The following is a 25296-nucleotide window of genomic DNA, read 5'->3' on the forward strand; positions in this document are numbered from 1 at the left end:
AAAAACGAAATAAAATAAGTTAACAATACTGACAAAAATTGTCAAAAAACCCTGTCCCAACTGACTTTTCTGAAGTTGGTCGACCTGATTGCTGCCCGGAAAAATCAAAATAGATCGCTTTTGATGTTTCGCTTTTACAAGTTGTACTCGTTGTACATGAACAACATGGCCAGCGGACTCACGTGCCAGCGGGAGTGGTGCCTGTGCGAGAAGCTGCCCCGAGCGATGCTCCACGTCCCGGTGAACCGTCATCTGCTCTGCGAGGTGTGCGGATTGGCCAGACGTCCCCCGGCCGAACACAGATCCTCCAGCGACGAGGAGGCAGAGCTGGCCGCCGAACGCCAGAAGATTTTCCTGGAGCAACGTCGCGCGGAGCAGTCCAAAAAGAGTCAGCTGACTCGGGTGAAGGTGGCCATTAAGGCCAGGAAACCAAATGCCAGAACCAGTTGCCGGACGAACTGCGTCAAGTGTGGTGGCTTGTCCATAGGTGAACAGAAAGGTAATTGTGGAGCCGAAGGGGTAAAAAGCAAGTTGTATTCGGGTCGTCATGGCTTGTACTCGAAGCCAAAGAAGATGCCCCGACGCCAGCAGGAGCCCACAGCGCCACCACCTTCCTCGCCTTCGCCTTCGCCCCCGCCCTCGCCTCCTTCTCCGCCCTCGCCTCCACCTCCGCCACGACGTCCTCCTCCACAATCGGGGTCACCTTGGAAGGAGATGCCAAACCTGGTTACCATGGCCCAAGACGTTTTCGTCCGCAAAAATTTCGAACGCCAGAGCTACAGCAATCTCTTTGTCAGCAACTTTATCCCGTTGACCAGTCCCATTACCAGTACCTCCGGAGGAGCCATCTCCAAGAGGAGCAGATATAGCTCTTGTCCGCCACGCTGCCACAGAAGTCGTCCGCTGCCACCACTGGCCCAAGTACTGACCAACATCTTGGCCAGTCAAAAGTCGCTGGAAGACAGAGAGAAGGGCGGTGGCCTGAACACCCAGATGTCCAGGGATTCGCTGGACATCGAAAGCGAGCTGGCCAGCCAGTTCTGTCCCTTCGACCAATACGAGGGTCCATCAGAAGACGCCCTCGTCGTGAATAGTGCTCGCTACCTTCTCCATCGACCCAACTCGTTGTACATTGAACCACGGAGGGATTTACACAACAATCGCATCGAGTCCTTGGAATTTCAACTAAGAAGTGGCTATGGTTCGGCATCGCCTTCCCTTTCCAAAGTCCCCTCAAATTCCGAGGTCGGAAGTTTATCAGGTATCCAACGTCCTTGCTTCTTTATGCCGAAAGCGGTTCGCAAAAATCTGATAAAGACCATCAACCAAATCGGTGGTAGTAGTTCTAGCAAAAATAGCACCTTAAGCAGCGACACCTTCAATCCTTCCATTCTCCGGAAGACTGGACAAGAAAACGACGCAAAGGAGACCGGAAAATCCGAGGAGCCAGCTGAAGAGAGATCCTCCATCTTTGCCTCCATTATGGATCATGTTTTTCGTTCACGGATAACCAAAAGTTCATCCGGAAACTCCCGGAATGGCAATGGCCCTGATTTGGACCAGCTCAACCATAAACACATAGTTGAAAACCATTCCACCGAGGATCAAGAAACAAATTCGTTTTTAAGTGACGTGTCAACTGATCAGACTGTACTTTCTTTAAATAAAACAAAGCCCCATCAAGACTATTCCAAACGATGCTCAACAACACAAAGTTGTTCCAGCTCGGAACGGGATTTCAATAGAATAGGCGGGTCTTCACCAAAAACTAGTGAAAAAAAAATGTGTTCAGGCCATGTTAAGTCCAAATCAATATCTACAATGTGTGACCGTTGTGGAAACCACCGAAAAGTAGAGGATCCCATAATAAAGAAAGGAGATATATTTCATAAAAAGCTCGACGAATCTACAAAACTAGATGAGAATCAAAAAGGAAACGCAATAAGACAGAAACTAGATAACAAAGGAGGTACTCCTGGAAAAAAAGAGTCAATAGAGCAGATGAAATCTCCTAAGGTAGAAAATTACGAAGAAGAAATGGATAACAAGAAAAGAATTCAAATTCCAAAGCGGAACAATATAAAAAGGCAATCCATCCATACAATATTTCAAAGAAAAGGTCGAAGAATTTCTTTTTCGCATTCTAGCTCATCACAAACTCATTGCAAAACTGATCAATGTGTAAGACATGTTCCCAACATTATACAAACTGAAAGAAAGGAAAGTAAGATAAAACCGAGCAATAAGCCATTAATAGTTAATAATCAGCCTGTAACAAAGGTTCCATCAAGTACAAATTCTGGTAGAAAAGAAAAGGAATCCGTTGAAGACAAAGTGGCTGGCAGAGATGCGAATTTGACCAAAGCGCTTTTACCGGTAAACAGTTTTAGATTATGTAGGCATAAAGATCAGTTAATCTCCTGGAGTGTGGTCAAAACCTTCGAGACAGTTTCCCACGTATGCGCTGTCATCCCCAAGCTCCATATCGCGTCCTTTGTAATTGACTTGGTTGATACGAGTAAAGGTGTTAAAGGCTACATAAAAGAAAGTTGCCTTACAGATCGACCTTTCATGTCGCTCTTCGAATTTCGTAGGCCTGACATTGATCCCAGCGAACTGGAATCTCACCGAGATAAAGCGGGAATTGCAGATGATGAAAGCGGACCAGAAACTCCGGTTCCCCATCTTGCTACTCCTAAAGGATTTAGCCGATCTATAAAGCAACGAAAAAAACGCAAAAATCCCTGTCTACCGGTCTGGCCAGCCCATCCACTAAAATACCGAAGCCGCAAGATCCAGTACGAAGAACTTGAATTGTCATTTGACATGCAACCAAATGAAATGATAGAACCCAACGAATCCTTTATGCAACAAAAAAAGAGGATTCAAACGGAGGAAATTATTACCAGCATATACGATGATCAAAAGTTCTCCCAGTCGGATATTTTTTGGGACATGAGTGCAGAGGAAGAAGCAAAGGCAAAACCAATAAAACTAATTAAGGGTAACTCATTATTTTTGAATAGTAATAAACCTACCCAGTCGGATATTTTTAACACTCAAGACGAACGGACGAAATGGAATACTTCGAAAGTAGATTTAGAAAGTATAGGAAAAGAACCCAAAGAAAAGAGTTTGGGAATAATACCCAAGAACCCTGTCATTAAAAAAATCGATGACAATCATTTCAAGGAACAAAATCCGAGAAAAGAGAGCGAAATTTCACAAATTCTTTTCAATCAGGTGGTTCCCATAACCGATCCCCATTTCACATCTTCAAAAGTGAGCGATAGAATAAGAAAACAAATAGACAACTCGCTGCAATTGAAGCTCAAAAAAATGATGACTAAGCCGATAAAACTGCTAACATCGACTGAATCGTCATCAGTTTCAAAATTTTTGGAACCATTTTCAAATAAATTGGCTAGTACAGAAGAAAAGGATCAAAACTCTTTGCGGAACAGTTTGTCACTGAACCCAAAAACAAAAAGAGATGATTTTTATGACTCTTCGAAAGGAACAAAGGTTTTCAGCCACGCTGCAGGTATAACTCCTTCCAAAGAAACTGAAGTTGATAATTCCGAAGCTCCCCTACCAAGCACATTAACAAGTATTTTAGAGCCGACTTTAATTACCAATTCCCAAAAAAATGTTCCCTTCCAAAAGCCACTGCGTCTTATAACCAACATTACCAACTCGTCATCCTCTAGTGACTTTGAATCGAACCACATTTCTACGGGGTTAGAAACTGATTCCGATGCACCCTCGGAGCCAAAAATCACGCACAGAACAACTGAATATATAGGTTTACCAGCGCTAAACTGGCAAGTAATTTCTCTGGGACTAGCCAAACCAAGCGAATCTATTGAGGGTCCTTTGGAATCAACGGAGGAAGAAGAATATGTATGTCCTGTTTACATGTGCATGGATCGCCTGAAATTTAAAACATTCGCTTCCCACTTCGATCGATGTCATAAACATAAAGGTGAACAGAATGGATTACCGCAAGAATATTTTCATCGAGTGGTGGAAGGATTACCGAAGCAGTTCTCATTCGACGGAGACCTGCTCACCAAAGGAAACTCTTTTGTGTCCCTTCTGTATTACAGCAGTTTAACAAAGGATACGTAAGTTGAGAGCCCCTTCATACCAATTCCCTTGTAATAAATCCACAAACAGCTCTTCTAGATCACTACCAATTCGAGATTATCCCCTGGCGTTAATAGCTGCTCCTCAAACGGTAAATGATGAACCATCAACTCGAATTTTCTTCTGGTTGGTGGGTTTTCCCTCGAGCACGAAACTTCTCGCCAAGCTCACAGTCTACGACCCATTGGAACATTTTGGTCGGAGTAGGATCATAAAGCCCCGAGATTTATCGCAGAGCCAAGACCCACTAGGGTTCGTTGCAAATTCTAAAGATCACTTGCTGATAACAGTTCCACACAAGAAACGAAGACGGTTTCAAATAACTGTGGTGATAGATGAATTGTAAATTTTAGTTATTAAAATTTGAATATTTTCTTTATACTCGTTTATATGAGCATGTTAAGCATGTTGGGTGTCAGTATGTTGTTAAAAATACAACAAATGAATTACCCATATTTGGTTTCTCCCACAAAACGACAGTTCAAAAACGAATAATAGGTTGTATATTTTTTAATAAAACGTTCGAGCAAGAACTAAAAAACGCTCAAATATCTCTCACATCAGATCAGAATTGCCTAGCTTTATTTATATAATAGTTAATTGCGTGTTACACTACTAATTTCTTTAAGTTGTTAGTTCGCTTTAATTACATGTAGAGTAAATATTTATGCACATAAAGACGTATGCGCTCACATCTACGTACTCGCTATGATTATTATCAATTGCAATCGTTTCTTGCACTCGCCCAGTGCTCCACTGTATACATTTACAAACATAGGAATACAAATAAGTAATATTTAGTTTGTTTAAGGGCTTGAGAACGTACGTGGCAGAACAAGGCCTAAGAAAACCATAATTCTCTGGGTCAACGTAATGTTGCATTTAGGAAATGTTGTGTGTCATGTCTGTACGCCTTACGTACATATTAAATGTATAACTTCAAACTTAAGTTCATTTAAAGCGGATTCGGAAAACAGCGATCGGAAACTACGACATCGATCGTATTTTTGTGGGACAATAATTCGCTGTACTTGGAATCGTGTATATGCTGATGTACTTGATGTGTGGTTTTTGTTCTATGTCTTATCAATTAGCTAGATGTGGATCATTAAATATTAATATATATTGTGGTTTCTCCATCTTAGTTGCCAGCAACGTTTTGCACTTCACTTGAACTGATTATCTCATAATCTTTACTAGAGCTCTCCGAGTCGGATCCCGAGTTGCGTGGGGTTCTGAAAGCAAAAAAGAGGGAATTACTAACAATCGATGTGAGCTCATCTAAAGTATAGATGGTACTGTAAGAACAATGTGTATGATGTTAAATGTAATAAAGAGGATGCAAAACTTACTCTGCTTATACTTCAAGCTTTGATGTGAGAACTTACGATTTCAGATTTTATTTACTTCGTAACGAAATCTGACATCATATTTAAAATACCTCGAGTTTCACCACAAGTCCAACATGGGTCATTAAAATGAATTTTCTAATAACCATTTACCAATAAAATGAGCCTCCACAGATCACGAAACAAATGTATATACAAATGACATGCTCCGTTAACGAAATAAAATTGTTATGAACGCAAACAAAAAATTGGATTAATGCATTTTAATCATACAATATTATTTATTAAGGAACAAAGAGGTTTACAGTTAAAAGCTAGAGTTAATGTATGTATCTTGCGCTTTTCAATATTGTTTTTTTCCAAAAGAAAAAACAAAACAAAAAGCTCGACAGAAATTAAACAAATCATAAATACAAATTCGAGCAACAATGCAGGAATCCTAGTCATAACTGAGCGGATCCTTCTTACCCAGCTTTGGAATCCTTGGGCTGCGTCTGCGGATCCTCTTCGTCGACATCGTCATCCTCGTATTCATCGGCTCCCACCTTGCGACGCTTGCGGATCTCCATGTCGGTGTCGTGTTCTTTGATCAGCTCGATTTTCTCTGGCTCTAGTGTGGATACCTCCGCATCTACATCACCATCGCCATCAGCATCCCCATCCGCATCTACGGCAGTGTCCTCGGCATCGCTGTCCTTCTCCTTTTTCTTGTCCTTTGATTTGGACTTTTTGTCGGTCTTGGCGGACGAGCTATTTGCCTCACTGTTATAGTTGCTCTATTGTTATCCAAAATAGAGGTTAGTATGTTTACTAGCAAATAATTATTATGTCAAAACAAACCTCATAAAGCGGCCAGAAAGAGGCGAAGAAGCCCACATCCTCGGTCAGATTGGGGAAGATCCAGAAGTGCAGCTTGCCACCGGTTAATGCCCATACGATAGTGAACACAATAAGACGCACCACGGTCAGAGCCAGAATGAAGACAAGGAAGCCGGCCGCCGCAACGGAGAGATAGTATACACCCTTACGTAGCAGTGGTGGCCACAGGGGGAACAGGCAAATGCCCACGGCTCCCAGCAGCAGGATGAAGCCGAATATCCAGTAGTGCAGCGGAATGGGGTCGTAGATCCACACGTACGCTTCGGAGCCATCTACGAAGATCTGCTCGGGATGCATGTCCAGGCGGATCTTGCGCTTCTTCTTCTCTTTCTTTTCTTTTTCGTTGCCAGAGGCGCCTCCGTCGCCCTGACCATTTTCGGCCTCAGGATCGGTGTCCTTCTTGTCGTCCTTTGCCTTGTCCTTCTCTTTTTCCTGGTTCTTGTCCTTGTCTCCCTTCTTGTCGCCACTTGACTTGCCCCTGATCTCCTCCAGCGTGACGGGAACCTTCTTAGCGCGATGGAAGAACTTGTGCTCCAGCATCACGTCCAGAAACTCGATCACCTGCTCACGGGTGGTGAAGAGCGGGCTGCTGCCCTCGGCGAACTTAGATTTCATCAGAGCATCGATTGCCTTGCTGGAGGTAAAGTACTCGACGATGTGGCTCAGGAACTTAGTCTTCTTCGTCTTGACGTTTTTCTTCAGCCACTTAGCCACGTTCTTCTCGTCCTTCGAGGGCTTGTCCACCTTCTGGGCACCCGGTTCGGTGTACTCCTATATAAAGAAAAGAAAAGAGTTGGAAATTTAGGTCAGAAACTCACTTTCACGATCAATTGGTTCGATGGGGTCTACAGGCGAATATAGGCCACGACACCAATTTCGTATTCGTCACACTAAGGCCGTTGAGATGGCTTTATTATACGTGGGGTTTTGCCAAGTACCGTGCCATCGTCGTAAATCTCCTGCTCCTGCTCCTCCTCCTCTTCGAAATACTCCTCCTCGCCGCTCATTTTGCGACTTAAGAATATTCCTTAATACTGCAAACTTAATAAAACGAAAAACTAGTCTGGAATCGGCAGTAGATTTTCTTGGTCGTGACGTGTTGCACTCGCTCCGAGAGTATAGAAAGTATTGAAATCTTGACTCTGGTCAAACGAGCTGGCGATCACCACAACAAAACAAACACAGGCGCACACCATTACATGGATAGAAGCAGGGGCGGATTAGGAGCAAAAGTAAAGGGGATGTTGAAGTTCTTTTAATTTAAATGGTGCAATTTTTAAGCAAGGAAATTCCTTAAAATATTGTTTGCCATTACGTGTACATGTTTTTGAAACTTTCTAGGGGGCCCCCTCTGGATCCCCGCCTGTGGGCAGTAAGCACGCGTACTCAAACTTTCCCCAACAACAACAACCAGAGCAGCTGATAAGTGGGGCTGCACCTGACATGTGTGGGTAATGAAAGAGCGAGAGAACACGAGAACGGGAGAGTAAGATCGGCTTACAAGACGGGCTTACAGGGTTGCCAGATGGATAAAAGCCTACAAGCTCAGCTGTTTTAATTTTTGTTGAGTTAATTGATCGAAAAGTAAATAAGCTGAAATATCCAGACCGTGCTAAATACGCAGTCAAGAGATTTTCCACAAGCAGCTAATTATAGATGTTTGCGGGCGGGGGGCGAGTTTCGGGGTTGTCAAACGTAAAACACGGCCAGCAATGAACTTGCCCCCCACATATACATATAAACATATGCTCCGTGTGATCTCGCATATCAGCGATTCGTTTTAAGTTTCTTTTTTCTGCGTTCACGTTTTTTTCCTCTTTTTTTATCAAAACAAAAAACAAACACTTTCGGCATGCCAATTGGACTGTGGCACCCACACAAGCGCCTTCTCAATGAGGCTGTCCAATTGAAACCTCTATGCACTTACATCCTTGCGACGACGGGTGCGCTTCTTTTCCGACATTTTCGATTTAGTGCGATGAACTGCTGACTCGAATTTGATTGATTTCAATAATTTTGATAATAATTCTGCCACACACGCACCACATAAACATAGACGTTAGAGATGGAACAAATATCGATGTTGGTTCGGTACTATCGATGTTTCCAGAAATTTGTCAACATCGATGACTTCTTGGCAACCATCGATTAATCACTTGATCTAAAAAAGCGGGGAAATTTATCAAATTTGACTCGATTGTTTTGAGGCATACATAGCCATCCGGTCCAGGAATTTCTAGTTCACCCTCTGATATTTCGAACTGAAAATAGCAAAAACATCATAAAGGCCAGAGCCAGTAAAACAAACAAAAACTAGTAATTTACGAACTTTTCACCAATTCTTTTCTCAGGCAAGTTCAAGCATTAGCCACTTATTCGATAATTATTATTATTGCTTTTTCACAATTCTTTTCAATATAACTCGTATTTCATATTTTCTGAATATATATTTTTTAATTTATGTATTGGCCTTGCCATAGGATTCGAGCATCAAGCTGGACTTGACTTTGAAAACATTTTCATGATTTTGTTGGGTTTTAATTTTAATATAAAAAGAAGTCTTGGTAAAACCAAAACAAATATAAAGACACGTCAGGCCTTCAGTTTAAGCCACTTCGTAACCGAATCTTTTATTAAAATCTGCAAAAAGTACGACGTGCTTTAAAAAGGGATTCCAAAAATAAAAAAATCCTTTTATTCAAGTACAAGGGTCAGAAGATGACCATAAGGAGCAACAAAACCTCTACAAAGATATCTCATAACCCAATGAATATATTGATATAAATAAATAAAAATAAATTTGTTAGAAACTGCAAGGCAAAAAGAACTTTCATTTGCCGTTTTTCAACTATTGCGAAATGGTTTTTAATACCTTTTCTAATTTATTTAAACAAAGTAAATACAATTAAAAATAGTTGGATTGCAGTCACATTTTTCACATTAAATCACCCGATATAATCTAGTTTTATTTTTAAGTCGAGCAAATGCCAATGTAAACTCAAACAATATAATTTCCTTACATCCTCTATTAAAATTATCTTTTTATTAATCTTTGTTTGACAACAAAATACAGACTAAATAATAAGTAAAATATATTATTTATTATATATTCTTATTATTATTATTAATAATGACCCTCGCCAATGGAGCGATCAAAGTTTACGCTATTTTGTTTGCATCCAGTTGTAGATATTGTTTTTTTTTCTGTTGTAGTGTGTTCTGTTTTGTTTTCCGTGTCAGTTTGTGTCTTGTTGTTGTATAAAGGAAAACTAAAACTAAACCAATCTGTTGTTACCGCCACGCCAAATATGACTGCAATTTAAATCTGTATGATCGTTAAGCTTACTCTTTATTCTTAGAAAAAATGTGTAAATGTATACATGAAAATATAAGATTGGAGTAAAAGCACAATGAGGGGAAGTCGGGTCGATACATTCGGGGACCATGCTCAGTTTGGTATTCTACATTGTGAATTGTGTTTTACAAGTATGCTTTGTACATTTAATTCGGATGCGGTATTTTATACATTTTAAAATTATGTATGCACAAACGTTAAATAATATTTGGGAAGCAACATTTTAAATACAGGAAATCAGAAACACGGCTCCCCTCCCTTCCTCCTCTCTGGGATTGCGTTTCACCCGTTAAAAGATACAATAAAACTTTTTAAAGCCGTATAATGCACAATTCATTAAAGGGATCTAGGAAAGGGTAAGTTCTTCATGCGCCAGCTCTTGAACACCCTCTCCCAGCACACTTTATTGGCTCCTGCGACTCAGGCAGGACGACGAGGTCAGACCGGGTAGACCAGAGATGATTGTCGGCGATTCAACTCGAATCGGCAAGCCGTTTTGCAATTTACGCTTTACATGTGGGGAGATTGGGAAAGATACGAAAGGTTAGGATGGCGCTGCCAACCGAAAGGACATACAAACGTGGCCAACGGCTTGAGCCAATCTGTGTGCCTTGCGATCGAACGCCTCTGTCAGTTTGGGTAGGTTGGTGGGTAAGTGAGGGTTATGTGTTACGGTTGTGTTTTTGTGTTGGTCAGTGTCGGTTCTGTTCTGTTCGGTGTACGCTTTAAACTAAATGATAAAATATAGTTTAAACGTTAGTCGTGTTAACTAAATGTTAAAATCTGGATCTTACGAATACGGCGCTCGAATCGTGTTCACTGTAACCCAAGCGCTTGGTGTGCTTGAACACCTCGTTGGTGATGCTGGTGACGGGCATGGACTGGTCCAGATTCTCCGCCATGTTTAGCACCAAACGCAAGTCGCGTTGCATGTGGCTCAAAGGCTGCTGCGGATTGAAATCGCCCTTGGCCATTTCTGCAAGAAAAATAGATATAATATATTTAAATTGTACCTCAGTTTTAAAAGTATTTCAGTAAACCGAATAGCCTAGTTCATCGGCATGGAATTGGTTTTAGACATACCTTTGCCCTTGGCCAGCAGCATCGGTGATTTCATTGATGTCAAATCGAAAATGTCTATTATATCATTTAACGAAATTGAAAAACGATCAGCTGCAAAGAAAATATATACGTTATAATTTAAGAAACCCTTAGAAACATCAGAATATCAAACTTACCAAGTGCTAACGCCTCAGCCAGCCCGACCAGACTCACTCCCAAAATGGTTTGCAAAATTAGGTTCACTTTACAGGCATTACCGATATCTGCTAGATGTGAACAAAGGACAAATTTAATAAATTGTTCTGTCGAAAATATCATTGGACTATTCTGCACTTACTCCCTAAGAAGAATGTGTTCTTTGCGATGGTCTTGAAACACGAGTGGCACTCCTCGAACACTGAGCGATCGCCACCGGCGAGGATGATGAGCATGCCATCCGCTGCCTCTTGTCGCGATCCGTGAATTTGTGCCTCCAGATAACGACCGTTGCACTGCTTGATACCCTCACCAATATCCAACGAGGTGTCCGGATCAATGGTAGACATTTCCACGTAGGCCTTATTGTTTAAATCCTTCAGCTGCAGAACGCCACAGTTGCCAAACACGAGCTGAGCACAGATAAGAAGAGTATATTATTAACGAGAGTTGAATAACACCACCTCAAGGTTTTCGTCGGCAGTTAAGTTATTCCACATCGTATTTCCCCATTCTTTTGTATTTTAATTTAAGTTAAATTTATTCAGCTTTCAACAACCTTTCTCATGCTAAGAGAACGTGATTTTATTGAGCCAACTACAAAGAGCATAAGACAAATTTGACTGAAATATATGTGAAAATGTAAATGTATTATGCATTTTCAAAGCCTTGTTTCTAATAAGAATATATATATTAATAACGTCATAAATAAAACAATTTTTTCTCTCTTCCACGAGTTAATACAAGTTAATTAAAGGCAAAGAAGTTTTGTGAATTTTCATACATTGTTAGATCTTTCTTTATGTAAAATAGAAAACATATTTTTTTAATTGTGCAACTTAACAATTTATTGATATTTTCTATCGCAGCTACTTTGTATATCGTAAGATTGTGAAAAAGCCAAAATCTTATTTCTGAAAATTTGATGTTGAAATTTTCGGTTAAATTTGCGATACACAATATTTGAACGGATACACCCGCTGCCGGGGTATAATGAAAATAAAGTTACTCAAAGAAAGACATTTTTAAATTTGTCATTACCACGTATTTTCTTTTCCACATAATACCCAGAATTAATATGAATTTTTGACTTACATCCTTAGCGCCCTTGGGATCCGACACACAGCAGAAGATAACGTCGGCCGCCTCTACCACATCCATTGGAGTGTCTTTAACCTCGGCACCGGCCTCCGCAAAGGGCTGGCACTAAAGAACGCAAATGTCATAAGTTTTAGCTTTCATTTTACTTCCGTGGACACTCACCTTGTCGATGGTGCGGTTCCAAACCACAACCTTGTGCCCCGTGTATATTAAGTCCTTGACTATGGTCGATCCCATCATGCCAAGACCCAGAAAGCCGAAAGTTTGCTCTGAGGGCACGATTTCGCGATCGGCCAGCGTGTTAGAACGCGAGCTCATGTCGATGACCTGGGTCTCTGGCCGAGTGACCACCGGTCGGTCGAGCAGTGCAATTGCATTAGGTGCCCGCTTGGCTGCCAGCGAGGCCAACAGTGCGTCAGTCTCGACCCGACGTCTGGCCGTGGGAGTGGAGCTAGCGCCGTCAATTCCGGCATCCCGCACTGCTTCTCCGGAGGCAGCCCGCCTTCCTCGCTTGGCATTCGATGTCCCACTGGGGGTCTGTTGCGCGGAGATGCGCCGTTTCTGTGCGGATTTGGTCGCCGATCCCTTGGCCGACTTGACCGACACGGCGGCCACGGACTTAGCCTTAGGCGTCCGCTTGGCACTTGTCTTCGTTGTGGCCGCCGGTGTCGTCGCGGGTGACGCCGAGGAATCTGCATTGTTTTCCACATCCAAGCCCTCGCCCTCATCAGGGCTGCCCACCACATGGGCCACCACTCCGTTGTTGCCATCGGCGGCTGCCTCGTCTCCCATATTCTCCTCGCTGTCTAGGCCATCCCGGATCTTGTCGAAATCGGCTTCGGTGGCGTGATTGGGCGCACCGCAGCTTTTGTTGACCTGCTCGTCTACCTCGGCGGGGTCGTCAATATACTTTTCGATGTCCGTCATGGCGTGCCGGAATGCAGCGGGCTTGCTCACCTTGGCCAGTTCATCCTTCCAGGGCCCTTCGAAGGGCTTAATGTTGTTCTCCTCAATCCAAGCACTAATGAGAATCACATATTATTTTAGCTCACTTGTGTTTTTCCAGTTTTACTCACAAATTCCTCGATCCGAAGAAAAACACGCACTTGGTATTCGCCCGGCGTTGCTGGCTAAGCAGATCAAGGGGTGGCTCGACAATCTATAGGGAGTCATGGTTATTAAAACTTACTTTAGTTACTCTTCCGAGATGGATCAAATTTGGCGAAACTTAAATATTTAAAGTTTACATTTCATAAAATTATTATATGATAAATAACAAATTTGAGTCTCACAATCTTTGAAAAAGTTAACGCAATTAGAAAAATATTAATTTCTCAAAGATTTAAAATAACATTTTTTGATTATTTTTAAAATGTACTTGTCTTTCAATACTCATCAGTGAAATTAAAAAATAAATATATCATTTTTCACAATGCTTATTTGGAAGTATGAAGTTATAAAAACTAGTTTTAAACTAATAAATGAAAAACACATTTTTTAAAACTGAATTGTTCACTTAAATGATGAACTACAAAGTAGTATGTTCTCTTTGCTTAACAAATTATAAAAAACCAATTGGTATCAAAGGTCTAACAGAAGGATTTATAATTAAAAACAAATAGGCACAAACTGTTCACTAAACTTGATCGAGTGTTCTTTGCAGGAAAATATCCTTGGCAACGCCTGTTTAAAATCCATGCTCTCCGCCCGTCGACGCGCTTCAATTTACTCGCTCTCCTCCTCCTCTTCCATTACATGCTGCCTTCTTGCGGCTGTACACGATCGAAAGCTATGGCCTATAGCCCCCGATAGCGGCCCCATTCAAGAGGAGACCATTTCCAGTCCGCCGGCAGCAACAACAAAGCGTGTGCAAGTGCGTGGCCGTTGGCAGAGACGCCAGCAGAGACGCCGGCAGAGCCATGGAAAAGTACAGTCGAAAACAAACACAACAACATGGCAGAGGATTCGGCAGCGACGCGACGTCGACGCGGCGTAAACATTGCGATCGCTTACCATTCCCGGCCACGGAGTGAAGCCCTTCATTTTGGCCCTGGAATAAAGGAAATGCTATTAGGAAAGTCTATTAGAGGACTGGGGGAAGTTCGTATTGGGTCATATTATAGCCGCACAAAAAAGGCGCGCGCGGCGAAAAAGCGCCAACGCAGAGATGTCGACGTCGCCGCCCGGAATTTACACATGTAACTCGTATTAGCTCCATTTTTGTTGGAACTCTATGGGTAAAGCCCTGCGTGGCGGTCGAAAAACCAACGCTAATTGCTTTTTTATGCACACTTCACTGCTTTTTTTTGGAGCGCCAACGGTGCACGATTGAGGTTATGTGTTTGCTTTGGTTTCTTGGGTCAGCAAGAGTTGGGGAATCACGGAAATCTTTGGGGGTCCTTCGTCCTGGCTTACCATATCAGATCCTTGGGTTTGTAAATAAATTTCTCCGCCGTATCGCCGCCCGACAGCGACAGTTTTTTGTTCTTTGACATTATGTTGTCAAGGCGTATGTTGAACTTGGTTATTTTGCTGGCTTGGGCGGACGGAGCACACGAACTTATGTTTATCTTGGTCGGAGCACAAATCTCGGCGTCGGGGGTCAGTGAATTTCGGATATATTTGCTAGCAAGTCACCCGTATTTTTCTTTTTTTCGCTTTGTGTGTGTGATGCGCTGCCTAACCGATAGTATTTGCTCGGATAATACGATAGCTGGCGGGCGCCATTTTGACTGGCTATCGGCTAGTGTTGGAAAGGGGCAGCATTGTCACGTCACACAAACGGGCTGCCAACTTGACTAAAATGCTAAATTCGGTACGAATTTAGTTCTTATATTTATTAACAAATTATTATTTTTATGGGTCTTTCAAAAATAAAAATGAATCAACCTATTATGAGTTGTATTTTTGTGCACTAATCATTGAATATCAGAAACAGAATTAAAGAAAGAGGAACTAGATCTTTCAATATATAAAATTTTACTAAATGTCATTTGTGTTGACTAAAATTGTTAAATTTTATAATAATCAATATTATCTTTGAAACTAATGGTTTAAAGACTTACATTTTTTTTTATTTTGGAACTTCATTTAAAAACAAAAGTAAAAAAAAAAACATTTTTAATTTCAACGTCTTCAATATGTAAGATTGTAGCTCTAAGAGTATCATTATGACTTAGTTTTTAATTACTAGACCTATTTTCATAAGCGAAAATAAAATAACGATACATTATCATAATTTCTTGTTATTGTAAAACAAAACTTTCGTAAAGGTTATATAAAATACCCTTGAAAGAAAAATAAGTTGAAAAATGTTTATATCCTTACAGAGGGATTTCATATTATAGTTTTTTTTAACAATTTTAGAATTACGGTTTTACTTTTCATAAAAGTCGGACGACAATATCATTTAGCTTCATTGTTTTTAAGCATCGAAATCGAAATATAGATTATTTAATTTTTGTAACAGCTGCATCAGAACATAAACTTCGGCTGGACGAAGTTAGCTTGTTTTCTTGTTTTATTTTAAATATGTTTTGAGATATTTTCAAAATATAATTTAAGCGTGACCCCACGAATTTATTTTTTATCCCTGTGATCTTATACTCGAAAACCTAAAAGGGAACCTCTAGTCAAGTTAAATGAAGTGCCGCTCTAAGCCGCATATAAATTACCACACGTCCTCCCCCAACTCCACTTTTCTCTGATATTCAACACTCAGCCATATAATCCTCATAAATATGAAACAATCAAATAAAAAAGGAATAAAAAGCAAATGCTGCAGGGGTTGCGGGGAACATGCGACAACCCTGCCCAGTCAACCTTTTATGGGCGACCTGGTGCCCGACAAACAAAAGGAAAAAAAGGGAATATTGTGGCCGTTAAAGGGGTAAAAAGTTGCATATATATTTGTTAGAAAAAGAAACCCTACTTTTGGGGTAAATAATGGCTGGCAGTTTGTTTTGCAATTAGCAGGAACGGGATGGGTGAAAAGGATTTATTGGGTCCAGATTGGCATCAATTATATAGGAAAATATGTACTGCTAAGTTTGGTCGTTGCCACGTGGGTACCTGTGATAATATCAAATATGAAGATGCGGTACAGATACTTTCTACATGTTTTCTATTGAAAACATTTAAAGCGTTGATTTTATTATATTTAATAATCAAGATAAAACGAAATCATCGAGGCACCATTTTTCATTTGTTTTTAACTGATCAGTAGTGGGGAATCGCAGACATTTCAAATCCGATTAAGTTGCTATCGAACTTCTTGTCACCTCTAAATTGTCAGACTTCGATAAGTTTTTAAAAGATATTATCCGTCTGATCAACAACATATAAAAAACAAATAATTTAACGAAAACCTTAATAACAAAAAATATATATTCTTGTTGTCAAAAAAACAACAGTAAATTAATTTTACAGTTTTTTCAATTGTTGTTAGTCTGTAAAAAAGTGGAATATAAGAGAAACTAAAGCATCTGAAATTGTATTCCTATCGCCGAAGAATGAAATGAGATATATTAATTGCTTGTGCCTAATCAAGTACCCAAATACAGTACTGCTTGATTCTGCGAATTGCCTCAAATCTCAAATTCTTCGACGAGTTTGTTTACTCCAATCCAAATGCGCTGACGCTTAAAAAAGGAGCTCTCACACACAAGTGAGTATGTGTTTGTGGGTGTTTGGAAGTGCCTATTGGAAGTCAGTCATTTCCCGATCTTCCTTCGAAAGGTCTTTCCGTTCTGAAAAAATCATTCCGTTCTGAAAAAATCATTCCGAATTGCTAACCGTCCTAAAACAATGTTCTCTTTTAAGTTACATTAATCAACGTACAGATCCTGTGATTTTCATGAACCTAATATTCTGTAGAGCAACTTGATCTGGCAAAAGTAAGTTCCTAAACTTTTTTGTAACCAATTTGTTCGCTAATCAAATATTTGGTCCATTTGTCTGAAGGATATATGTAGTCGGCCGTATTTGATAAATTTCCATTGCCCTTTAGAATTTACAATTTAAATTATATAGTTATAAATTATAATATAAATTTAAATGCTATTATTCGTTAAAGTATATTCAAACAACAATACTTTTATTGTATAAAACGCTTTCAAAAACTAGAAATGTTGTTGAGATAAAACCAGAGAAAAACTCTTTTTTAATAATAAGGAACATTTTTTAAATAAATATTTGACCACTTTATCGACCAGTTTATATATACAGAGAACACTGTTCTTAACCGCAAGACAAATTTTTTAAAAGTTTCTTCAAGGTAGCTTTAAAGTTTGTACTGAATATAGCTTTTAAAACAGAAAGACCTGCTTATGTATATACATACAAATATCTACCCGCCTTCATTTGATTAATTTACTAGTCCGCATTTTATTTTCAGATCTCGGCTTGCAAGGTGTCTAATGTTCGTATCCAAAAATAACTAATGCTATTTTAATATTCAATAACAAAACTTTATTTGCAGTTCTTCAATTAAAATGATGTACAATGGCAGTAATTCCAACCGCAGTTCAAGTGAGTAGCCCGACTTTTACTTAAATAATTCAATAATATACTTGGCTGAAGCATTTGAAAAGGTTTTTCGATCGATCCCTGATGATCCGATTTACATATAAGCTTCGCTCATAGATGCTTGGATCAACCACTACATTGTTCTTTGATTTTTTATGATAACCCCTATTTTTTCTAAGGGATTATTTGGGGTGGTTCGAGATTTATATCGGAGTATTTCCAATGCCCCGACAACCAATCCCCTATTTACTTGCGCACATGTTAAATTAACTCAAATAATGTAAAACGATTGCCTTGCATTGCATTTATTTAAGTTGGCTTAGAGAACAGCTCGGGCTGTTAAAGTGTTGATAAAACAACAACTTAGAGCACGCCCCACTGCCGATTGTGGAGCACCACTTGCCACTCCCAAAGGATGTTGAGAAGGGGGCGGAGCCACTGCAGCAGGATCTAGTGCAGCGCAAACAAACAGCAAATAGGCACAAGGACCTTCTTACTTGCGGCTTAGCCAGTTTCTTTGTTTTGCCATTTGGATGCTGCAGTTGCCGTCGCATTTGCTTTCTCTTTTCGCAACTTAAATTAGCTAATTTACTCTCTATACTAAATTACAATCCGAATTCACAAATTTAATCCTGTGGCTGGTTCCACAATTTTTGGCTCGCTTTGGGCAAAGTTTCTGACGCGTGGAAATCGCAGTAATTTCCACATGACTGCATCGGGAAAATGCAAGCGCACTTAAAGCTCAAGTTTATTTATTCTTTTTTTGCAGATAAAAAAATCATTTATCAAATAAATTTGAGGAATTAAGAAAACCGTTTTAGAAGGTTGAGCGGTATTAAATATAAATGCTTTCAAATTTTTGTTATCCTTAGCTTCAAGTCTAATCCAATTATTGCACTATAAATCGATTGTACCATTCTTGTAGATGAAAACATGAAATATTAGCATCAGAAAGAATTCATAAGAGCGAAATTAAAACACATATTCAAATTAAATAAATATATGTTGTGATTTATGTTCTAATATAAAAGCTATTTTGCACTGACGCCTATTATTATTATTATTGCTTAACCATATTTATTTCAGCAGGTTATAATTGAACACTTATCTTTTGTTACTAATGTTTGATTGTATATTTACTTACAATTAATATTAAATTTTTATTTCGATCCCAATATAGGCAACCTAGAAGAATCCATTTTGATTACACATTATGTGAATCCCCAGAAATTCAGCTATGTTAAATGCAAAGATGTGCAGGCCCACGCTGTGTTCCTTCTTCAAATGGAGGGGCTTTTAGCAGGTTACTGCACCAATGGAAGGTCGATGCAGGTGTTCCAGGATAATCAGGCAGTTATTGTGCGATACATGCCTTGGAGTCCGCCCAAGCTCCTAAGGGGTGTGGTGCGTAGGCGCCAGGGCGAAAAGTACTTGATTTGGGTGCACGATTACGGATTCACCTTATGCTGCTCTGTTGGGGATTTGTGGCCGCTTCCTGAGGATTTGCGTTGCAGTTTCTGGGACATCAACGTGGGCGGAGTGGCATTTATCGCTCCCCATAATGGCAGTTCCTGGTCCCGAGACGCAAAACGAACCTTTGACAATCACCTGGAGGAAGCTATCCAGCTCACTTTTAAAGTCTTATATCAAAGTCCAAAGAATCTAGATTTCGGGCAGCTTATGTTAAAAACCCTCGCGACTGAGCCTTTTAGGGATGCTGCAATTTTTCTAATTGATCGAAAATATGCCTGTCACAATGACAAAAAGATTATGTTGATGGACAGCTCTAACGATGATTTCAGCTTTGAGCTGGCTGAGATCAACGACTTGGCGATAAAAGCACACCCGCGCGTTAAAAAAATGTTTGAACTGGTGGCTGGTAGCGCATTAACCCAAAAGTCTCTGAAACTCCAGCCCGGTATTAAGACCTTCCTGGCTGATCAAAATACCATTTACACCGATACAGCTATGGCCAACTATAACACAGTAGAGAACACTGACTCCTTATCCAAAACGTCAAAGGAAAAAGCTGGTAATAAAAACGATTTGAACAGGTCGAGACGGAATTTGACCCGCCCGGAGACTCAGCACAAGAAGCTGGACGGCCTACTGGAGTATCGCAACCCCTTACTCATACCGGAAACCGGAAAAGTCCTGAGCAAAATTCAAAGCATCCGCGACAATTCCGTCGAAACTGCTCTTAATAACACATCAACAAAAATTGATCAAGAAACTATGATATCAGATAAAACTAACCTATTGGAGATAATAAGGGAGACAGAAACCAAATCCATAAGAGTTCATAATCTATCTGATTGTTTGTTTAAGTTGGAGACACCACCAGTTAGGCAAATATCAGAGCAGTCAATCCATGAATGTGTTTCTTACCAACCGAAACCCTATGATGTAAAGAATACGGCGGCAGCATCATCCTTTACATCGTCCGCTTCTTCATTAGCACCTTCGTCTGTATCTGCAAATGGGAATCGAACTGACCAATCGAATTCTCAATCAGAACCCTTATGCATGAATAAACTCGATCGCATTTTTTATGACATGCTTAGTAAAAAATCCTCGGGAAGTTTTATGCCGAAGAATGCAAACAGAAAAACGAATCCAATTCCCCTAATTATGACAAGAGATTCGGGAAAGAAAGTTGAATCCGTCGTTGGAAACAAGGACATAACCGTTGAAAGCTTGGTGCTAGTCCACAGCCACGAGTCAGTATATCCTGTCACATGTTATAAGGAGTTACCTCTTTGCAAGGAGATCCTAATGGCTATGAATGACCTGTATTTTCACTCACCATTGGAGGCGCAACGGTACGCATGGCCGCATCTCTTGCAGGGCGGATCCCTGATGCTGGTGAATGGCTCGCGAACAGGTCGCTCCTGGAGTTACCTGCCCGTACTTTGCTCGTCGGTGTTGCGTTCCATACAGGATAGTCAACCCATCCGTTGGGAGTCGCTTGCCTGTGGTCCCCTGGCCCTGCTGGTGGTGGATTCCGTGGACAATGCCAAGAAATTGTCCAACCATTGCGACTTCCTGATGAGGAACTACGATACACAGCACCTGAAAGTGGTCAATGCTCATGCTCATTCCATGGCAGATGTGTACTCAATGCTGCTAAACTCGTGCGGCGTTTTAGTGGCAACACCGGCGTATTTGTTAGATATATTAAATGTCGATGAATTAACTCTAGTGGATCCGACTAGGTTAAAGTACCTAATCTTCGATGACTTCGATCGTATGCGACTGGGGAATCCGCAGCTGCTAGACGAAGTGCTCCAGAAAATATATGGCATGGGCTGTCTAACGATGCAGTGGGTCATTGTGGCCCAGCAATGGAATTCGGAGAGATTCAAGAAACTTTTGAAGCGAGCGACCAAACCACTGCTTCTATTCGGAGATTTTTTCACGGCTGCCATGTACGGTGGTCTCAAATTGAAGTTGATTCTAAGAAATTCTGCTTTGAAAAAGAAGCAGCTCCTCAATATTCTGGCGGAACAGGAAGGTCCAAAGAAACGTACATTGATCTACTGCAAAAGTCAGGAGCTGGAGAATTTACAAATTATTTTGACTCAAGCGGGACATAAATGTTTGGGCATTTCAAAAGCAATAAATCAGGTGAGTATTTACAGGAATGAAATTGGATATGAAATTTTTAACTATGTATCAACCAGTTATTGTTTAAATGTGAGTGCCACTTTTAATAGATTATTATCTATATCACCCTTTAGGAACCACACGAGTTGTTGCTGGTCAGTGACAGCCTGCTTCAAAAACAGCTACCTGTGAAAAACATTGAACTACTTATCCACTACAATCTTCCGGAATCCTGGTCTAAGTTTGGCATCCGATTCCACACCATGGCGGACAGCATTCGTAATTATTTTACAACACCGCTTGAAAACGTCCCGCTGTTAGTTACCTATATAATGCTGGACGAGAAGAACTCCAAGGAGTGGTATCGCACCATGAAATTCCTTGAGGATCACGGCGTTGTCACGAACGAGTTGATGTCCAAATTCAATCGCAGTAGCCAGCAGAAATCGGATAATAGTCAACACTACTGTCCATCCCTACTGAGCAGGGGAGATTGTAATTGGAGCGAATGTATTAAGCGGCATCACTACGTTAAAGAAGATTTTCAGTATCCTGGTAGTCCTCTGCAGCAATCAGGAACCATAATTCGCTGTAAATTGTACAAAGCCTACGACGCAGCTCACATGGCCGTCTGGCCCATTAAATATAAGTCCAAAGATTCAACCAGTTGGGTGGATGTGTCCTACCCATCCAGTCCATCGACATTATTGCTTAAAATGAGCTTGGGAGTGCCCCAAAATGTACATTACCCATATCATCTTAACGATGTCTGTTTTGTGCTGCATCACGGACACTTGCGACGGGTAAGAATCGTGGACACCCCTTCCAGACGTCCGGTCACTGTCCAATTTATGGATCATGGCACTGAGCTACTGCAGGTTAAGCCTTGTGAGTTGCTGGTGTGTCCGGAGAAGTTTAAGACCCTGCCACCTCTAGCCCTGGATATTCGTTTGTCAGACCTGGTTGCTGCAGGAGAAGATGGCAATTGGTCGTCGGATTCCTTTCAATGGGTGCAGGAAAGCTTTGGTGCCATTGAAGGTCAGATGATGCAGGTTACCGTTGACTTCGCAATTCTAGATGTGGTCTATGTCTTGGAAATCGCTTTGATAGAGGAGTGCCGAACTATGCAAACGAGTGCCTACAAAACTTTTTTGCGCAAGGAACTGATTCGTCAAGGATTTGCCAAAAGGGATGGTTTAGCCTTCCACGAACTGCGGACCATGTATGAGCACCGGAAACAAGAAATGGAAAATTTGGGTACCAACAAAGAAAATCTTGGTTATTCCAAGTTTAATAACGATTTGGAGGAACTTGAAAAGGAAATAACTTCTTCACCAAATAGAAAAACATCAAGTTCTTCAAGATCTAAAGAAGCACGCCGAAATGAAAGGCCTGATTCGAATTTACTTCCGACACGCCAGGAAAATGGAATGTTCTCAATGATAACAACAGTTAACAGATACATAAACGAGCATGTGTCGGGCAACACCGAAGAAAAAAAAGAACTGTCTTTTAATAAAAATGAAATTAATGTTGATAAAGTTACTCTAAAGGATAGTGAAAAGCAGGAAAAACCAGTCCAGATTGAACACCCGTTAGACAGTTCTACTGCATTACTAAACACTCTGATTCACGAGTTAAACACCAACAACCCTTTGAAGAAACAGCATACGCAACAATTCCTTCACAGCATTGTAAATGAAAAAGAAAATCGGGATATACAACACAACAAATTAAGCGCAAAAGCATTAAATTTGGATAAACCAGTTGAAGAAGGTCCCCAAGATCCTTCAAATGAACAAGTATCGCAATATTTGCAGTGTGCTACTAAAGCGGGGGAGTCAGTGCATCCGAGGGTTAAATGGCACCAGACCCAAACCCGTATCGAGCTTACAATTGAACAGCAAGTGCCAGACTATAATCTTATTCTAGAAGGTAATACCTTGAAATATAGCGTAACAACAACTACTCCTCCCCAGAGATGCATCCTTAATCTGCTGGGCGTGGTAAGGATTGAATCGGTGAAACAACTCGGCTATTGTCTTCAAGTAAAGTTGACCAAGGCTGATTTACTGGTCTACTGGCCAACACTTCTGAACTCGCTCTACGCTCAACAACAATCCCATTGGTTGACCTATGATACGGAGCGGGCTCAGGGACCTCCACTACCAGAGTACCTGGTCCAGTGGAAAGAGTATCTGAGTCGGGAGATTAGTAATAACAACTCCAATCCAGAGGAAGATGAATTTAATTCTTCTCAAGAAGACTTCGCCGAGCCGGGAGTGGAATATGGTAACTTCGACTCGGCTTTATTTGAAGATTTTTAGGGTTATCTTATCATATTTTCATTATCCATTCAAAAATGTTACATAACGAATTTCAAATTAACATTAATTTTCAAGGATAGTTGTTAATTTGTATTATTTTATTATTGTTAAATATTAATATTCATTAAATAAAATTTAAAAAAAGGTGTAAAACTTATCTGAATTTTAAGATTATGTTCTAAGTCGAGTTTGGAAGTACTCTTACAACTACTTTGTATAAAAATTGTTAATCTTCCGATCCCCTTTCTACGACACCTCTGGTTAACAGAAAAATTCCATTTGTCTCCCGCCAAGACTTCAGGGTTGCACGGGAAATCGATTGCATAGAAACGTGCGGTAAGGAACATTAATCCAGGACTAACTGAGAAGTTTTTGGAACGTCAAAACGTTATGGATCATCCCAGAATTTATTGATAATGTGCTGATGGTACTCTGTGCTATAAAGTGTTTCCCAAAATGCAACATATAACTTAATAAACTAAGCGAAGGACCAATACAACAACATTTTTGTTTGATTTTTACAGCGTAATTAATTGCATACATTTAAACCTATATTAAGTATTTTAATGTTATATTAAAATCTTACCAATTCATTTGTATATTGCCTTTATTTCTATTAAAAAAAAGGTCAAGTTATAAAATTTCTGTACTTTTTGAAAATTTGGTTTGTACGAAACAGATGACCCAATAACAACGGGGTTTTTGGTGCGTTTACCATCACTAACACTGGGTGCAACTCTGCGTTGTTATTTTGATCTACTTTATTTGTTTTTTTTTCTGTTGATCGAAGGATGTCCCCGCGAAAGGAGAAGCGAGATGCTCGTTATTGGCGCCGACAGGCAGCCACTTTGCCGGAGTTCGTGCCGCCGGCTCAGCATAAACAGGACCTATTGCAGCTGCAGCATCGAGCCTCGATCCTGTGGTCGCCACAGCTGCTGGAAGAGGACGAAAAGAATGTTCGCGAATACCTGGATTTTGCGGCTAGTCACTACAATATCGAGGAGGAGCAGGCGCTCTTCATCCTGCGTCGTCACGGATTCGACCTGACGATGGCCCGTCGACGTTTGCCGAGGGTTGAGACAGCTCGAGGATGCCGCTACCATCGCTGGAAGGCCCAGGATCTCGTCCGACTTTCGAAGGCCTTCGAGAAACACGGCACCGACTTTGTGAAGGTCCGGGAGCTGTTACCTCACTTTCCATTGGCCGAAGTTCGGCTTTATTTCTCCTTCATGTACTCCACTTAGGGTTCAGAAGACATCATTCCTTTCGAGTATTAACTAATTCAACCAACATCGATTGGTCTAGCACCTACAAGCATGGTGATTTATTCTAGATCCATACTGTTTCAAAGCACAATGTAAAATGTACTTTAACTTAATTTGATCAAACTAGAATGTCTTGATTGTTAATTGTTGTTAAAGTGCATGACGAATTAGACTTTGATATGTTGGTTGGTATTCCGTTCCAATAATAAATCGAGTCTTCCAAACATGCTCCACATTGATTAGTTAATATTCCTAGAGTTTTTTTTATGTGTTAATACTCAAAACGTAGGATCAATATTCCTAGATCATAATATCTCCTCCAAGCATGGTGATTTAGAAGATACTTTAAATTAAAAAAAATAAATCTTAGAATGCCCTGAATAAAAGTTATTGTTAAAAAGAAAACTAACAAGAGCCCCGGAATCCTGGGCTCCCATAAATTTCATGATTCAGATTATTGCCCTTAGATTGGCATAGGTGGT

General features: G+C 40.5%; 5 protein-coding genes across 11 annotated transcripts; 3 read left to right on the plus strand and 2 right to left on the minus strand.

Moving 5' to 3' along the window:
• Positions 1–105: 105 nt before the first annotated feature.
• Positions 106–4528, plus strand: LOC108044555. Of its 4 annotated transcripts, XM_017123604.2 has the most exons (3): positions 2172–2224; positions 2281–4127; positions 4180–4528. In XM_017123604.2, exons 1-3 carry the CDS (start codon positions 2189–2191, stop codon positions 4493–4495), a joined length of 2199 nt encoding a protein of 732 aa, XP_016979093.1. In that variant the 5' UTR covers positions 2172–2188; the 3' UTR covers positions 4496–4528. The 4 variants fall into 4 exon arrangements, with proteins under 4 accessions (XP_016979091.1, XP_016979092.1, XP_016979094.1 ...); XM_017123602.1 differs by having other exon boundaries at positions 106–4127; XM_017123603.1 differs by having other exon boundaries at positions 106–4127; positions 4189–4528.
• Positions 4529–4644: 116 nt separating this feature from the next.
• Positions 4645–8452, minus strand: LOC108044556 (translocation protein SEC62). Of its 2 annotated transcripts, none has more exons than XM_017123607.2 (4): positions 8305–8452; positions 6339–7148; positions 5967–6274; positions 4645–5384 (listed from the first exon to the last, which is right to left on the minus strand). In XM_017123607.2, exons 1-4 carry the CDS (start codon positions 8338–8340, stop codon positions 5291–5293), a joined length of 1248 nt encoding a protein of 415 aa, XP_016979096.1. In that variant the 5' UTR covers positions 8341–8452; the 3' UTR covers positions 4645–5290. The 2 variants fall into 2 exon arrangements, with proteins under 2 accessions (XP_016979096.1, XP_016979095.1); XM_017123606.2 differs by lacking the exon at positions 8305–8452 and adding an exon at positions 7316–7512.
• Positions 8453–9388: 936 nt separating this feature from the next.
• Positions 9389–14802, minus strand: LOC108044564 (putative oxidoreductase GLYR1 homolog). 2 transcript variants are annotated; one of them, XM_017123617.2, is made up of 9 exons: positions 14506–14802; positions 14104–14140; positions 13167–13249; positions 12253–13111; positions 12085–12195; positions 11132–11402; positions 10971–11057; positions 10816–10905; positions 9389–10708 (listed from the first exon to the last, which is right to left on the minus strand). In XM_017123617.2, exons 1-9 carry the CDS (start codon positions 14583–14585, stop codon positions 10509–10511), a joined length of 1818 nt encoding a protein of 605 aa, XP_016979106.2. In that variant the 5' UTR covers positions 14586–14802; the 3' UTR covers positions 9389–10508. The 2 variants fall into 2 exon arrangements, with proteins under 2 accessions (XP_016979106.2, XP_016979105.2); XM_017123616.2 differs by having other exon boundaries at positions 10971–11060.
• A 1730-nt stretch (positions 14803–16532) lies between these two features.
• LOC108044572 (putative ATP-dependent RNA helicase SoYb) lies at positions 16533–23643 on the plus strand. Of its 2 annotated transcripts, none has more exons than XM_017123626.1 (5): positions 16533–16756; positions 17486–17509; positions 17570–17619; positions 18797–21243; positions 21357–23643. In XM_017123626.1, exons 3-5 carry the CDS (start codon positions 17583–17585, stop codon positions 23547–23549), a joined length of 4677 nt encoding a protein of 1558 aa, XP_016979115.1. In that variant the 5' UTR covers positions 16533–16756; positions 17486–17509; positions 17570–17582; the 3' UTR covers positions 23550–23643. The 2 variants fall into 2 exon arrangements, with proteins under 2 accessions (XP_016979115.1, XP_016979116.1); XM_017123627.1 differs by lacking the exon at positions 16533–16756 and adding an exon at positions 16917–16985.
• Positions 23644–24291: 648 nt separating this feature from the next.
• Positions 24292–25293, plus strand: LOC108044563 (REST corepressor). Its single transcript, XM_017123615.1, has one exon. It carries the CDS (start codon positions 24341–24343, stop codon positions 24791–24793), a length of 453 nt encoding a protein of 150 aa, XP_016979104.1. The 5' UTR covers positions 24292–24340; the 3' UTR covers positions 24794–25293.
• The last annotated feature ends 3 nt before the right edge of the window (positions 25294–25296 follow it).

Source organism: Drosophila rhopaloa, unplaced genomic scaffold (genome assembly GCF_018152115.1).
Source record: "Drosophila rhopaloa isolate 14029-0021.01 unplaced genomic scaffold, ASM1815211v1 contig_2, whole genome shotgun sequence".
Lineage (NCBI taxonomy): Eukaryota > Metazoa > Arthropoda > Insecta > Diptera > Drosophilidae > Drosophila > Drosophila rhopaloa.